At 39.2% G+C, this 15,857-nt stretch overlaps 1 protein-coding gene across 6 annotated transcripts in view; it reads right to left on the bottom strand.

The window, feature by feature from the left end:
• The window catches only part of ITCH (itchy E3 ubiquitin protein ligase), a 59,846-nt gene that overhangs the window by 11,763 nt on the left and 32,226 nt on the right, over positions 1-15,857 (bottom strand). For 5 of the 6 annotated variants that reach the window (XM_009092928.4, XM_050982058.1, XM_050982056.1 and 2 more), the window contains exons 5-15: positions 15,256-15,393; positions 13,154-13,196; positions 10,914-11,083; positions 9,574-9,808; positions 8,306-8,401; positions 6,880-7,054; positions 5,955-6,021; positions 4,367-4,451; positions 2,761-2,889; positions 1,971-2,043; positions 506-577 (exon numbers count right to left, since the gene is read on the bottom strand). In XM_009092928.4, the coding sequence (XP_009091176.1) occupies positions 506-577; positions 1,971-2,043; positions 2,761-2,889; positions 4,367-4,451; positions 5,955-6,021; positions 6,880-7,054; positions 8,306-8,401; positions 9,574-9,808; positions 10,914-11,083; positions 13,154-13,196; positions 15,256-15,393 (1,283 nt within the window). The remainder of the gene's footprint in view (positions 1-505; positions 578-1,970; positions 2,044-2,760; positions 2,890-4,366; positions 4,452-5,954; positions 6,022-6,879; positions 7,055-8,305; positions 8,402-9,573; positions 9,809-10,913; positions 11,084-13,153; positions 13,197-15,255; positions 15,394-15,857) is intronic. The other variant, XM_050982059.1, reaches the window with a different exon arrangement.

The raw sequence follows: 15,857 nt of genomic DNA, 5'->3' as shown, positions 1-15,857 counted from the left end.
GGTCTACAGAGATTAGTAAGAATTTCACTCCTAATAATGCAAATAGAATTAATAATTTTTGTTTTTTTAAAAAAAATTACTCATTTCAAGACAACCAGACTAAGATCAACTTAATATACTGTTTCTATGTAGACCATGCTAGTACAACACATTGTGAGGAAAAATGCACAAACATAAGCACAACACAAAAACATCCTGAGAATGGGGTGCTAGTCTGCCCCAGCAGTCTCCTCAAAATCAACTCAGATTTTAAATCATTCTGAGGAAAAAAAAAAAAGAAAACAAAACCAAACCACCTTTGTCAGATAAATCAGTGCCAGAAGGACATAGATTAGCAGGATCTTGTAAGTGTGAATGCAGCCAAACTATTAAATTAATTTTTTTTTTTTGTTAGTCTAACTTAAGGTAACATTAGCAAGATATCAAAGGTTCAAAAATGACATGTGAGAATAAATTTAATAACACTACTTTTCATACCCATTACTCCCATGTTTTAACATAATACCTGCTGAAATGAGTCCTCAAATAATGTTTTCCTGCTCACTGTGATCTTTATGTGCTGTGGCATTGCCAGTTGCTGAAAGGAAATTTTTTAGATGTGAAGGGTACAATCACTTAAAGTTTCCACTACTCAGTTTGGACTGCTATTTGTCATATATATTAAAAAGTACAGTTGAATTTCATCAATCAATATAAAACAAACTCAGCAATCAAGGTATCTGAATTGTAATTTATTCCAAGAATAAATTGGTTCCAATACTGCTATCTACAGTGACATGAACACACCTCCAGATGCTGCTCAGAACAGGTTAAATATTGCACTCCTACAAGATACTGGAAACCATGAAGATCAGTAACATATCCCAGCTGAGGAAGCCTTTACACCCCAGAACTGCTGAGACACATGAAGAACCTCTCCTGTAAGAAAAGGCTGAAAGAATAAGGATTGTTCAGCCTGGAGAAACTTCAGGGTGACCTAACTGTGGCCTTCCAGTACCTGGAATGGACCAACAAGAAAGATGGAGAGAGACTATTGACAAAGGCCAGGACAGGACACAGGGAACAGCTTCCCACTGCCAGAGTCAGGGTTAGGAGGGATATTTGATATTGGGAAGGAATTCCCAACAGCTGTGAGGGTGGGCAGGGCCTGGCACAGGGTGCCCAGAGAAGCTGTGACTGCCCCTTAATCTCCGGAAGTGTCCAAGGCCAGGCTGAACAGGGCTTGGAGCAACCTGGGCCAGTGGAAGGTGTCCCTGCCCATGGCAGGGGGTTGGAATGAGATGATCTTTAAGGTCCTTTACAACTCAAACCATTCTGTGAGTCTATTAATTTAATAAAAAATTAGAATATTCAGGCTATACTGCACAAAATTCCAAGTGAAAAACAAGGCTGGTCTGTCCACTATTTTCAAAGGATACTTCAGTGACTCTTGAAAACTGGAACATTTGAACCAAAGACATTTTCCTAAACATCAAGTTACTTCATCTCTTGATATAAGGAGCTTAGAGGACCAAGATTGACACACTGGAATTTGATATTATGTCAGAGCACCACAGCATATCCCTCAATGCTTAGACATGTCTGTTGTGTTGCAAATGCCCTGCATTTTCTGCCAGAAGAGGATATTCATATGGAAAGCAGATGTTGTATTAACTCTAATAAAACTGTTCTTCCATATATTCCTGTATTAACAGCAGCAAGAAAATGCTATTCAGAACCCATCACTTAAAAAATAAGTGGAGAAATTGATGTTTTCCTTTATTCTAAAACATTTTAAAGCCAAAAGTTATATCACTTTAAAGCTTACATTAGCTTATACATTTCCTGCATTTAATCCCTCCTAATTTAACTCACCTTTAATCTTAGAATAGAGTTTGGTTCCCTTTATTGGAAGGCACTGAAGAAGGCATTGAAAGCATGTAAGCAAAAGCAAAGATGCAAGCAAATATTGCAAAAAAATGAATCCATACCTGACACCAGAATCTGAAATAATGGACCTTGGCCTTGAAATCACGCACATAAGCTATCTGGGGTCCATTGTCTCTGCAACCAAAAGGAGGAAAATAATGAATTTCCAAGTGATTTCGTAACTCAAGTAAAAGCCTGCAGATGTATTAGTTATGCAGCTGTATGGTCTAGCTGGCTACCCAGTCACATTTTTTGATTTTGGGGTATAATTTCTTGTTTTTAAACTAAAAAGAAAACTCTTTCTTTATAAACTGTGGAATGCTTAACAGTACATTTAAAACACTACCTGAACATTAACTGTAAGAAAATATGCTAACAATAAAGAAGGGATGGCATTCAATTAACTTGGGAGGTAAATTCTGGTTTCAACTTCATTCTGGTTCCTAAAAAAACCAACCAAACAAACAAAAAAAAAAACCAAACAAACAAACAAAAAAAAAAACACCAAAAAAAAACCAAAAAAAAAAACCCAGAAAAAAAAAGGGTTGGCTCCCTTTTAAAGAGAGAGACTAGTAACTCTAAGGAAGGGATTTGGTTATCAACAGGACAGATGCAGCTCTTCCATTACTCTCAAATCTCACAAACTATGTGGCAAGAAGGATTCTGCAGTGTTCAGAACTCTGCCTTCTTCAGGGACTTTCAGTGAATGAAAAATCCCAGGTAATTAAGAAGCACTGCTCCATGTAAACCTTCCTGCCTAATAATGTAGTAAGAGAAAAAAAAAAAATTTTCAAAAATGATGTGTGCTAAACTTGGCTTTTGAAACCTTAGTAAAATGTTAAGAAGACTTACAGAGCAGACTTGCCCGTGCGGGGATCTATGTATGTAGTGGTTCTTCTATTGTGATCCACAAAATAGGGAATTCCATCCACAGTAAATCGCATTTCCCAGCCCTCTGGCAAGGGCTTCTCATTTAACTGACTATGGATACAAGAAAGTACATGGTAACTGATCAACTGAACCCATTATGTCAATTGAGTAATACCTGAGACACTAAGCATCTTGGAAAATCTAGGAAGTCTACAGATTGAGAAAGTTTGTTTGGATTTATTTTAGCTTCCCCCCCAGAATTTGCAGTCAGCTCTCAATTAGACCAAAAGGACTGGTGAAGTAAACATTAGCTCCTTTGCTTGCAATACCTTAAATAAAGGCAAGAAAAAACCTTAAGGGAAAAATGTAAGCAAGGTTTATTGTTTCCTTCACAAAAACCAGAATTTTATCTTCTAACTATGAGGGTTTTACTCAAAAACTGATATCATTTTACTAAGCAGCTTTTGGTACCTCATGCATAATCACAGCAGCCAAAACTGTTTCAGAATGACAAAAATAAAAGGCAATGCAAATACGGATCATGCAGAATTTTTTGCCAATTTCCAATCATTTTTACTACACAGAAAAGTAGATCTCAACATATCTGGAAGACCTGAGTAGTATCACTGTGAACTGCTCTCCAGTGGCTGCCCTCCATAAATACCATGTCCTGATTGTGCATTCCAAACATTCTGTTGCTGGGCTGCTCCAAGAGTAACTGCTCTGCACAGCTGGCTGCTGCAGAGGTGAGTGGCTACAGCTGTGACCCCTCTCACACAGCCTTGACTGTCCCCCTTCCCCTCCTTCATGGAGGACAGGTGAAGTTGCTTCACCAAACAGACATTTTCTGCTCAAACAGCAGCTGGGACTGAACACACCCTCAACTTCCTGCCTCCGTTCCTTACCCCAAAGACTTGGCAGTGACAGAACCCAAAATAAACAGAACTCCTGTGTTTCTAGTAGTGCCTCAAGTTCTCTGTCTCCTTTATTCCTCCTTTTTTAAAGAGGTGTGAGGAAAGGTGCTACAGTTTTTTGGGTCTGTCTTCTTTCTGTCTCCTACTCATCCCAGGATGTGTCCAAGGCCAGGCTGGATGGGGCTTGGAGCACCCTGGGATAGTGGAAGGTGTCCCTCCCCATGGGGGTGGAACAAGATGGGCTTTAAAGTCCCTTCCAACCTAAACCATTCTGTGATTCTATGACTGTGTGGGAAACAACCAGTCTCACTCAAGACTCTGCACCATCCCATCATCCTACAAAGGAAATATTTTCTTCCTCTAATGACATAAATGTTTAGACAAATGTAATTGATTACTTATGAAAAGCAGAAGCCTTTCTACTGGGGAATGTATTTATTGCTTACTGTTGACCAAGGCTTTCCTGGAAACTGTAGGGTGACACAGTAATATTGCAACAGTTTCTATTTTGGCCAATATCTCAACTTTTTATTGAGCTCTCTGATGCCTGCATAGCATAATCCATGTCTCACCTGTGGGCAGCAATTCCTGGCTCACTCTACTCTCACTTACTTGGCTACATTTTAATTTAATTTACATTTTCATCATACATGCAGCTCCAACTGATTTCTTACCCCTGACTCCTGGGGTCTTCCCACTGAGTAATTCGTGTGTTGTGATTGACAAAATACACTCTGCCATTGCTGTCAGTTCTCTTTTCTGAAAAGATGTAAAAGGAGAACAAATTCAATTCCCTCTTTAATATATTGCTGAGACTACATCAGATATACAATATCCATCACCGGACCCAACCTCTCCTGCTCTCAGGTTTCTTCTCTGCACCTCCTCTGACCCAACACATTTTCACTTTCATTGACATTACTCCTTAACATGTAATTTATTTTTCAATTGTAGGATAAATTAATTGGAAACAGGGAAAACTGTGAGCTGTTTTGTTCACAGGAAACTTCAGCTGTGTCAAATATTGTGATGTGCCTGACAAGCATCACAGAAAGCAAACACAGAGGAGGGAACAGATATATACAGAAGTATCAAGAACATACAAGAGGGCTTCAAGTTCAAATTATAACAGGGAATAAAACACAGTCAATGTAGGTTCCAAGAAAACACGTTTATATTTTGTCTCAGATGAACCATGGGCATACACTGACCTAACACTGCCTATGAGAAATGCCCTAGCTTGCAACTCTGTACCATTCTGCAGCTCTTCATACCATTTTTATTTAGTGTTGCAAGAGAAACAAATTACAAAAATGGAGCAAAATCTGATTGCCACAGCTCAAAAGCTTCAGTTTCCAAGAAACTGAAGAGAATTCTGTAAGCAGGCATTTGCCTATGAGCCTGACAGCAGAATTCCACACAATGTGGAGACTCAGTTTACCATTTCCTGGACACTGCCAGCCTAAAGACCTTTCTGTGAAATGTTATTTATAATGTACCTAAGCACAAGAGTGGGGAACGACAATTTCATGGCACGAAGTTGCAGCAATACCAGGACTAAAAATCCAAATAGTTCTGTTTGGATTTGAAAAAGCAGGTGAACCCAAAAACTCAGGGCCAACTCTGCCAAGTAATTATTTGCTCCAAATTCCACAAGAGAATTCTGAGAGCTTTGCCTACATATCATAAAACTTGAACTTTTATATCTACTTGATAGTCACACCAGAAAGCAGTTTTACACTTCTATTTTTTATTACACCCTGCCAAAATTTGTATTAGTTGTAAATTCTCAACCCTGTAAAGTACAAGAACAAATTTATTCCAGCGAGAGGGCCAAATCAAGAAGCAGTTAGTTATCACTATAAAAAACATTTTCAGACCAACAAAACTCATCAAGAGTTGTCTTGGAGAGAGAATTTAGCAGTTTGATTTGGAGAGGATTTGGAGCCTGATTTAGCAGGAACAGGATGGTGGGGGGGAATGAAAAAGTCTCAAAAGGATGACAGTGTTAAAGCAGCTATTACACTTGTTACCAGTGGAGTAAACCAGAACACTTTATAGTTTCTAAACCACTTTGAAATGGCATAGCCTAGTCAGGATTCTGTTTTAATAGCACATTTGATTAGATCTGATTTTAAAATATTTTAAATGTAGATTTTAATTTTCAAAAACTAGCTTAGACCAGCTGACAAATAATTTGGCAGAAATATGCTTTAATGTTTAATTACATTGCATTACAAAACACATTCAAGTTAGTCTTACCCCATCCATGTGGCAGAGGGCCAAGAGGATCAAACTCTTTGTTCTGTGTGGATGAAAAATCCTGGTTCTGCAAGCCACACAAACAAATGAGGTATATTAATGACTAGTCATTTGCTTTCCAGATGTTCTACCATAGCCATCCTGAATTATTGAAGTAAATGCATTTTTGTTCATGTTACACATAAGCAAAGAGGCCAACTCTTTCTTTTTCCCCCCCACAGAGAAGGCCCCTTTTACTGACCTTGGCATGCTTAATTAACTACAGTGCCAAGAAATAATTATTCTTTGTTTAGTACCCCTGCCTAGGCAGGAGGAAATTAGTACAGTAGCACCCAATGCAATCAGAAGCTTCATTCCTGAACTCAGTACAATTCTCCCTACCACCACTTACAGGCTCCATTTTATTCTCACACGTACCGCAAATCAGAACCTCCATCATTCTTGATGAGCATGAGTAGCCTGAGTTAGAGTGATCTAATGTCTGCTAATCATCAGAGACAAATAATGGAGTAAAAATGCTGGAAGGATTATTTATTTTCAATTTCCCTGCTCTCCTAAAATTCATTGTGCATAATTTATTTTACCCAGAGCAGAAATGCATTGCTTACCTCCTGTGTGTTTGGCCAGGGTAATACAAGATACAATACAAAAAACCCAGCTTATTAGCTGTAGTATGTTTTGAGCCAAAAGCCTTATCAATACTGTACATAAGTTTTATCCAAGAAGCCCTATATTGAGGTGACAACTAAATCTCATGCGCTGACTGGAAGGAGATGAACTAACATTACAACGAGCCCCCCCTGGCATGCAACACACAGAGATACATTATCATAAACCATAACAGAATCTGCTGCCTTTATGGGGAAAGGTCACCCACAGGCATGCCCAAAACCACCCTAACCCTCAGTCACCCAGTATTCCTTACCCCATATATGAACCTCTGGTTGAACTGCTGCATGGCTCCCTGGAGCTGGCTGCGCTGGAGCTGCCACTGCTCGTAATTCCGGACGGACTCCAGTGTCGGCCGCTGCCACGTTGTGGTCCTGGTGAAGTGGTCAACGTAATAAATCCTGCCCATGTTGTCTACTCGGCGCTCCCAGCTTTGGGAAAAAAGACAAGCCACAGCTGTCAATAGCTGGCAATTTAAGCCTAAGAGGCACTTGGAGGCCAATGTGGTGGAAGGGAACAGAAAGCATGGGCTCATCAGCAGCTTTTTTCTCCTTCTACCCTCTGCTAAAATTATGCAAGAGCTAGACTTTTTTTATGAGAATCACTTTTATTTGTTGCATACTATACCAAGTCAGACCAACTCAATTTATTGTATTTTCAGGGTTTTTTGAAATAATTGTCAAGAGCTGTCTAGACCACTGTCAATACTTGCTGGCATCACTGCTGTTATCCCACCCAGTCTGTAACACAAGCCTCTTGGTTTCTCCTGAAAACACAGCAAACCCACTGACATTTTAAGATATTCAACACAAGACTTCCTCAGACTCTGATCTGGCAGAAAAGAAAGGTTTGGAGTTTTGTTTTGATTTTCTTTGGGTTTTTTTTCCTCATTTTCAGTTCATATGAGATCAGTATTACTGACAAAATTTGAAAGAAAACATTCCTATTCTAAGTAAGCTTAAGCAATATACAAATTTATCTGTTCAAAAAGTTCAAAATAACTTGAAATATGACAGATGGGCTCCATTTATGAGACTGCCAGTTTTTGTTCTTTAATAACAAGTTCTCTTTACCATCCCATGTTTTCACTTTGTAATTCTTTATAGTGTGTGAACCATTTGCGGATAAAAAAGTGCAACAGAACAACTCTTGTGCTTTTCTTATACTGTTAAAAAATAAGAAACAGCAACTGTGAGCTAACATCACTGGCTGCTCTGATGCCAAGAGCTGGAGATATTTAATACCGAAAGTTGGTTTCTATGTGCATAATAAATTGGCAGCTGGAAGCCCTGAGACAAGATCAAAGGCCTCCAAACAGTAACCTGTAAACGGGATAAGAGGTAACCAAGAGCATTCCTGCTCAAGCTGATAGTTACCTCAGTGCCAAAATACTTTTCTGTGGTTTTTATTCTTTTTTTACTCTTGGGGGCATCTACTGTCTTTAACTGAAATCTGTTTCTCGGTCAGTAAAGATGCACTTGCCTCATCTTTGACAGGAAATTCAGATTTGGCTCTTTTTGACATTCAACTCTTTTCCATATGCATTCCTTGGAGACAACCCGGAGCAACTGGGTTCACATTTCTGTTTTCAAATATTTGTTCCAGTTTTAGCAAACTGTCAGGCAATTAATTCCTGAAAAACCCAGATATCTGAGATGATTGTATGGCTGATCCTGGCTTACCTTGGAGGAAGAGGCTCTGGCCGATCCCACGTTGTTCTTTTTTCAACATGATCCACGTAGTACACTCGACCATGCTGGTCTACTCTTTGCTCCCAACTGAAAATAGATCAAAAGGTTTAATCTTCCTCCAGATCAAACTACTCCAACCATGCATCTACAGCACAAAGATGAGAAACATCTGCTTTCATAAAATGGTTATTTCAAAACAAAATGCTTAAAACTAACCCTTGGTTCACGAGATGCACTAGAACAGTGTGCAGCACACAGTGGTACCATTCATATTAACAGTGATTCTATGCCAACTAAAATTAAAAAAACATTGTACATGACTACCTTTCTGGGAAACAGAAGTTCAAATTCATGTCTAGGTGTAAAATTTTAGCAAAATTTTCTATTCAATATCAAGTGTATCAATAATCTGCTGAACAGAACCAACTACAGATCATAATCCCCTTTTAGAGTAGCATTAATCCAATACATACACATTTTTCAGTGATCAAGTATATGCAGAGATCACCATAAGGGCATTGGTCACATTTTCTGCACATGCAGTATTTGGGACAATGACTTACTCCTGTACTTGTTTCAGATGTAACATCACGGGGGGGGGGGGAAAGCTATTTGCCATTTCTGTTGAAATCAAAATGATAAAGCAACAGCTGCTGTTTTCAAGACTAATTCTTTTAAGACCATTCCTACCTTTTGCTTCCACTACCTGCAAATCAAGGCAGGTAATTCACCAAGTTCACCATTCACATTGGGAAGCTTTTCATTTCCCTCACTCAGAGAGTCCAGCAATGTTTCTGCTGCTGTATTTTAAAGTTGAGAGCTTTGAGGCAAGAGGTGAACCACCTGACAAATTCCATATGTACCCAAAGTACAGCAGTGCGTCCACACTACTCTTAGGAGCTGCAATATGAAATCCAAACCTTCAGGACTGCAACAGCAGCTTTTCTTCTACTTATCTGCACCAATATTTTCCTACCTGACTTTATTTTAATTTGAAGACAACAAGCTGTCTCACTATTTTAAACCTATGTTTCACTGACATGGGAACATATGATAAGTATCAGAAGTAATCCTTTTCTGAATGCTTGAAGATTGACCATACAAAACAGTTAGAAACCCTCCAAATTCATACTGGGGGATTTTTGTCAGGCAGCAGAAGGCAGATGTTATCTATGGTTTCTTACACCTACTGTAAGTAAAATAAAGTAAAACCAGAAAAGTCAGCACACAAGGGGAGAAAGAAGTCATTAAACCCATACCCAGGTGGAAGAGGCCCTTGGCTGACTGTAGTAAGAGCCTGAGGTGAAGGATTTACTGGCTGGACTTGTCTTGACACTGGAGGAGTGGTGAGTGCAGGAGTGGCAGGAGCTGTGCTGGCGGCTGTTGCCCCCTCAGGGCTCTGCTCTGAAGGTGTATTTGAGCCTGTACCTGCCAGTGATCCTGCACTGGCCCCATCACTTTCTGTGGATGTGGATGAAGGACCATTTGCACTTGCTATGATGTCAGAGAGAGAAGAGAAAAAGCCTTTAACTGACATTTATCACCAATCTATTGCAGAAGTTACACATTACAAAAGCAAACCTACCAGAACCACGTTTCCACAGCTCAAACAAAAACTGAACAGCAATTCTGTCTCACTGTAAAAATGCTTTAATCCAAGAACTGCCATCAACAGTATTTTGGTATTTCTGATAAATATTTACCTTGTCTGCATTCTGTAAACAATAAATGATGATAAAAAACTACTTCTTTGTACTAATGAATTAATTAATTTCCATTTATTATTTGGAAGAATAGTTTAAATGATGATAAGCATAAAATTTTCAAGAGGAGATTTGATATTGCATGGAAAGTAACAATCACAATGGGAGAGGAACACAGATGTTCTTTAAATGTTTTCAGTTTTATCTTAATGCCATTTGGTGGGTGGGGTAATAAGCTGAACACAGGTCAAGTCTCATTAATAAACTGCACTGGATTAATCTTTTAAAGTAATTACTGTATTGCAGGGCCCATCCAGACCCAGCATTTATCAATTGTAATAATGAGACTACAGAAACACGCATTGTATGGGGGGTAAAAGAATTACCTAAAAAACATCAAGTAACTTTTCAGAATTAGTGGCCTTTGGATAGTTTTTAAATAACTAGATAAAAAAAAAATCTATCCATTTCAGCAGAGAAGAATAATGAATGTTTTAAGTGCTGCAGCTTCACAGAATCTCACTGCAATTGTAGAAACCAGTAACTCATATCTCAGAATGCAGTATTATCAACTTGAGGCAGTTCTGTGAGCCTTCAGTGGATTTGATGCCACCCTCAGTGGATGCCTTAGTGCAGCAGCAGCACTCACTTGTGTTCTCCTGGTCTCAGCTCCACTCTCTGTAGCACCATCACTGACTGCCACCACCCCTGAGCAGACGTGGAAACAAGAAATTTCCAGTAACAGGAACAATGACTAAACAACTTGTATCAAATGCAAGCTAAAAAATACTCCTTCAGAAGTGACCTGCCAAAGAATTTACCACCCAAAGTGCAGTTAAACATCAGGAGCAAAAACAGTTATATTCACTCAAGGAGTGCCCAGCCCGAGGACCTACCAGCAACCGACGGGGGTCTGCGGGGAGTGGGGGGCGGGGGCCTGGCAGGCCTGGGAGGTCTGGCAGGTTTGCAGTTCCCATTTGTGAGCAACGGAGAGTCACTGCCATTAACAGTCTTGTTTTCACTGGAAGCAGCATCCTCACAGTTTTCAAGGCCATTGGAGTTAGTCCTTTTGCAGGAAAAGACACAGAGAAGTGTTCTAGTAGTGCACACGTGATATGAAACTTTGCAAATCACAGAATCATGGAAGAGTTTGGGTTGGGACAGGCCTTAAAGATCATTTCGTTCCAGCCCCCTTCCACTAGACCAGGTTGCTCCAAGCCCCATCCAGCCTGGCCTGGGACACTTTCGGGGGGGTTGAAAAGACATGTGAAAGACACTAGAATGCAACTGTTACAACTAGGTGAGATTTGTAACACTCACAATAATTCCAAGTATCTATACATCTGTATAAACACACTCAGAGTTTATCTCCTGAGGTACTTGAAACCTCAGTCGCTGGAAAGGGGGTGAAATACATGTATATAACATCTGTCATCAAAATCTCCTCTTTCATTTCCCAATTTGATACACGTGCCCTTAGGTCCAGGCTCTGGATTTTGCTGCTCAGCTATTTCTGCCCATGAGTCCCTAATGAGATGAGAAGCTAACACCTGAGAACAGCCTGTGTGCCTTTACTCCACAGGGCTGGCATATGCTCAGAACATACAAAATGCTACAAATTTTTAGAAATCTTACTTATGCATACATAGTTTTTCCTCTAAACTCAATTCTGGAACAGGCTGGAGAATTTAGCATTAAGGTTTTGACTAGCAGATATGAATATAATAAACTGCTCAACATTACAAGAATTAAGAAACTACATAGCAGTACTGACCCATGCTGGGCTGCTCACTTACACCTAGCAAATATTATTCTGATACATCTGTAGCTCCTTAAGCAGAGTTAGAGGTATCTACATCTTCAGTCTAAAGCATTTTATTTTCAGAATGCGTTGGGCAAAACAAAAAGTTAGTCAACTAAAATTCTAGTGGATTTACAGGTCAAGCACATAAGCCATCACAAATGAAAGAAGAGGTTACAGTTTCAACCCAGTACCTTGAAAATTACATTCCTTCAAATGTACACCAACAAAAACCCAGTAGGTAAGGCTAAATAAATCCCAAGTTGTAAAGGACCAAGTAAAATCATGTTGATTTAACCTCAGTATCATGGTCAAACATGCTTTTGCTCTATACCAGGTATGCTGCATGTAATTCATACCGCACCAAGAGCAAAATAAACAGGTCCAAATCATTAGTGACCTCAAATCTGTAGGAGATTTAGCCCCAGTTTTTCAGCCATTCCACCTTGTTCTTTTACATCATGCCCTTGTAGAAAGTCACTTTCCTGATCATTTACAAGATCCTCACAATGACCACAAGAAGCCCCCTGGATGATACCAAAACTGAATCATTATAATTATTATTATTATTATTATTCTATAATATTCAGGTATTCTGAATATCCAAGGCTTCTAAAAATTCATTCAAACACAAAAAGAAAACAGAAAAAAACCCAAACTTTCAAGGGAATATTTCAGACAACACAGCCAAGAATACAAACTACTGAAAAAAAGAGTGAAATTTAGCTTGGTTACTCCAGATGTCATCCAGACAGGGCTGTGTCTTGTACAGATCCTTAAAATACTCGTAGTACTGGGAACTAATTAAAGTAACATGGTTAACATGGAACTAATTAAAGTAACATGGCTGGGCACTCTCTTATCCTACCAGGCAGCAAGATTCATAGTCTGGTATCAGCCTGAGAGCACTGTAAGTGCCAGACAGATTTTGGGATCTTCTTAACAAAGCTAAATATAATTCTGATATCTCCATACTATAAAACAAACCAGTGTAAAAACAACCAGTGCTTTTTTTTTTTTGGGGGGGGGGAGGGGGAGGTGTTTAAATATATATTTTACTTTGGGTAATCACTGGGAGAAGGATGTGGAGCACAAAGAGAAAACACAAAAAGATCAGACAGGTATGGAGGCAAAACTGCAGCCAGACAATGGAGCTGAGCAACAGTTCAGTATTTTTGTTTAGGGCATCCTCAGATCTTAACAGATACTGCTGTGGGGCACATTCATAAATTTTTCATTGTCTTCTTTACAAAACACACAATTCCTCTCTTTCAAAACTGCAGATACTAAAAGACAGAATTAAAAAAAAAAAAAAAGAGAGGAAAAAGGTCTTACCGTGCATCACTCCTTACTCTGGAGCTTTCACTCTGTGTAGGACCTTAAATACCAGGAAGAAAAAGACAGCAGAAGCATCAGCAACACCCTGCATCATTTCCAAGGAAAGGAACAGCCTTTAATGCTTACACTTCTTTCAAATGTGGAGGTGAGACACTATGTGCTGCTTATCTACTGGGTTTCAAAGCTGTACATATTTTGCATGTCTTTATTTGTGTGAGTGAATACAATTTTTTTTAACTACTGCCACTGTAATACTTCCACCTAATGGAAGATGTGACAGAACATCATTTGACTGTGTGAATATTCCCAATTACACACACTGTCTTTCTAGCAGTATAAAGCAGTGCTCATTCTTTTAAATGGAGCTGGCTTTTCATACTCTCTCAGTGATGGCAGGCAGAGCAGAAAGGGCAAAAACTTCACTGAAATCCCCTCTCTGGTTGGCTGGGGGGCTTTGTTTTCTGGGGCTCTCTAGCCCAGACCCTTCCCCTTCTCAGTAAATTATTTAACATAAAGGCATTGAAGCAGGTACAAAATATGGCTGTACTCCAAAAGCATTACAGCAGCTCAGCCTAGATTTGCAAATGTTTTGCAATTGCTTATTCAGCCAGCTTGGAAATATTTGCCTTTTGTGCCAGCATTTGCAAACCTTGAATATGCAGCACAAAACTGCTTGTTCATGTAGACAGCACCAATACTTTATTTCCATAGAGTTAAACAAATGTCATTAATAAAGAAATCAGTTTTTAGTTCTGATGGGAACTGTGGACAGATCTAGGCCAAAGACAAGGATGTAGTCACAGAAAGTCTTAGGATAATGAGCTGTTAGTGCACTGTGCATGGAAGGAATTAAATCCCGGCAAGAGAAATCTTAAAAGCAACTCCATAAACAATGTATTTGCCTGAAGTGCCTTTAGCCTGTACAATGTGCTAGACTACTTTAACATTTAACTCCTTCCTTATGTGCTCCAGTTCCCTGATTATCTGGGAACCTTCTGCTGAACTTGGGGCTTGCTGTGCCAACCCTGTACTCAGTTTCACTGCCTGCATGACTTTTCCCACCTTTTCCTCAGTAGGTGAACTTTGGGAAATCCAAAAAAAGCACAGATGAAAACTGAGTATTACGTAAAAGGAAAATTTGGAACTTTCACTAGATATTTCTATCCCTATACCTCAGTCCCACTCTGTAAGTCCCACAGAATCCCAGCATCTGGCTTTTACTTACAAACAAAATTCCACACAATCAGTCTGCGCAATTGATCCTTTCAACAAAATGCAAAGAAAATGGACGAAAAGATCTAAGAAATAATGCTTACAGAATTTGTGTATTAGTTCCATTTTTCCATGATACTCAGATGAAATTTCAAAGCTGCTTTCTCTAGGACTTTAACACTCCCCCAGCCCAGAAACCTAGAACTTGCCAATTAAATGACCAGCTGGTCACTACTGCTGACAGTGTCTCTTGTTGTTTTCTAGGAAAATAAATCTTACCTAGTTCTACTTCTCAATGTACAGTATTTCAGAAATGCTCCACTGTCCTGCTCCAAGGGAATTAAAATTACCTTTTTATTTTACTGCAATTAGATATTTTACATGAATTCAAGTCTTCAGTTTAAAAAACTGTACACACCAACTAAACAGAAGGTGGATCCTTCTCTGCAGCTCTCCACAGGGAAATAAATCTATGAATACATTTAAATGAGCTATTTTAAGAAAAATTAATATAAACCCATGCCTCCTAGTAAGCAGAATACTTATTACGAGGATGATGATGAGATCAAACTAACTTTGCATTTCTTCTGTTAATGACATTATTAAAATTCAGGGAAGCTAGAGACTTTCATTAACATTTAGGATCACTAGACCAAAGTTTGCGAAGTCCAGAAAATAAAGATGCTGATCTGGTTTTTGCTGCAATGAGGCTGAAAGTCTGCCCTCTGAACTATGACTCCACCTCAACAACGCATGAGATTTCTGATGCCTATAAACAGAAAGTTACAGAAATTGCTGTTATTGTGCTTATTTAAAGACTGTTAAAGCTTCTCCAAAAATGGCTTTGCATAGCAGATATATGTAGATTTGGACTTAAAGTTACTTACTTCTTGTACTTGAGGCTTCCCCATTGGTCAGGAGCTCGGGGTCGACCTGCATCCCATCCAGACAGACCGACAGATCTCCCACCACTTCTGCTGGCTCCCTGTCACCAAGCAGGTGCAATGTCACCACTACCTGCTCCACTGGAAAAGAACAAAGAACAAAGGGAGCTTATCTTACTGCATGAGAAAAAAGAGCCTTTTATTCAATGAGCCAATTGCAAACCTCAGTGATCGGGGGGGAAAAAAAACCCCAACTCCCCCCAGACCTACAGCTCTACCTCTCCATTATATTTTGTGCAGTAAAACTGAGCATTTTCATACATCATTAGAAAGTTATTGTTTCTACAAAAAGGGTAAAACTGGAGCATAATCTTGTTGCTGCCTAGAAAGGATTATCATGACAGCAGAGATTGACTCTCACATTTCCATAGCAATTAATGCACCTGCCCTCAATATAGAGTTAGGAAGTGTAATTCCCTTTATTGTTGATTAAGAGCAGATACAATTTCTGTCTTCTGACTAAAAAGCTTCACATTTACCTAATGACATCCAGATTCACATTTAGAATGTGAACATTTTCCATCATATCCCCAGACCAATGGTAT

The sequence above is a fragment of the Serinus canaria genome, chromosome 20 (genome assembly GCF_022539315.1).
Source record: "Serinus canaria isolate serCan28SL12 chromosome 20, serCan2020, whole genome shotgun sequence".
Taxonomy (NCBI): Eukaryota; Metazoa; Chordata; class Aves; order Passeriformes; family Fringillidae; genus Serinus; species Serinus canaria.
This window is presented reverse-complemented; position numbering and strand designations above follow the sequence as displayed.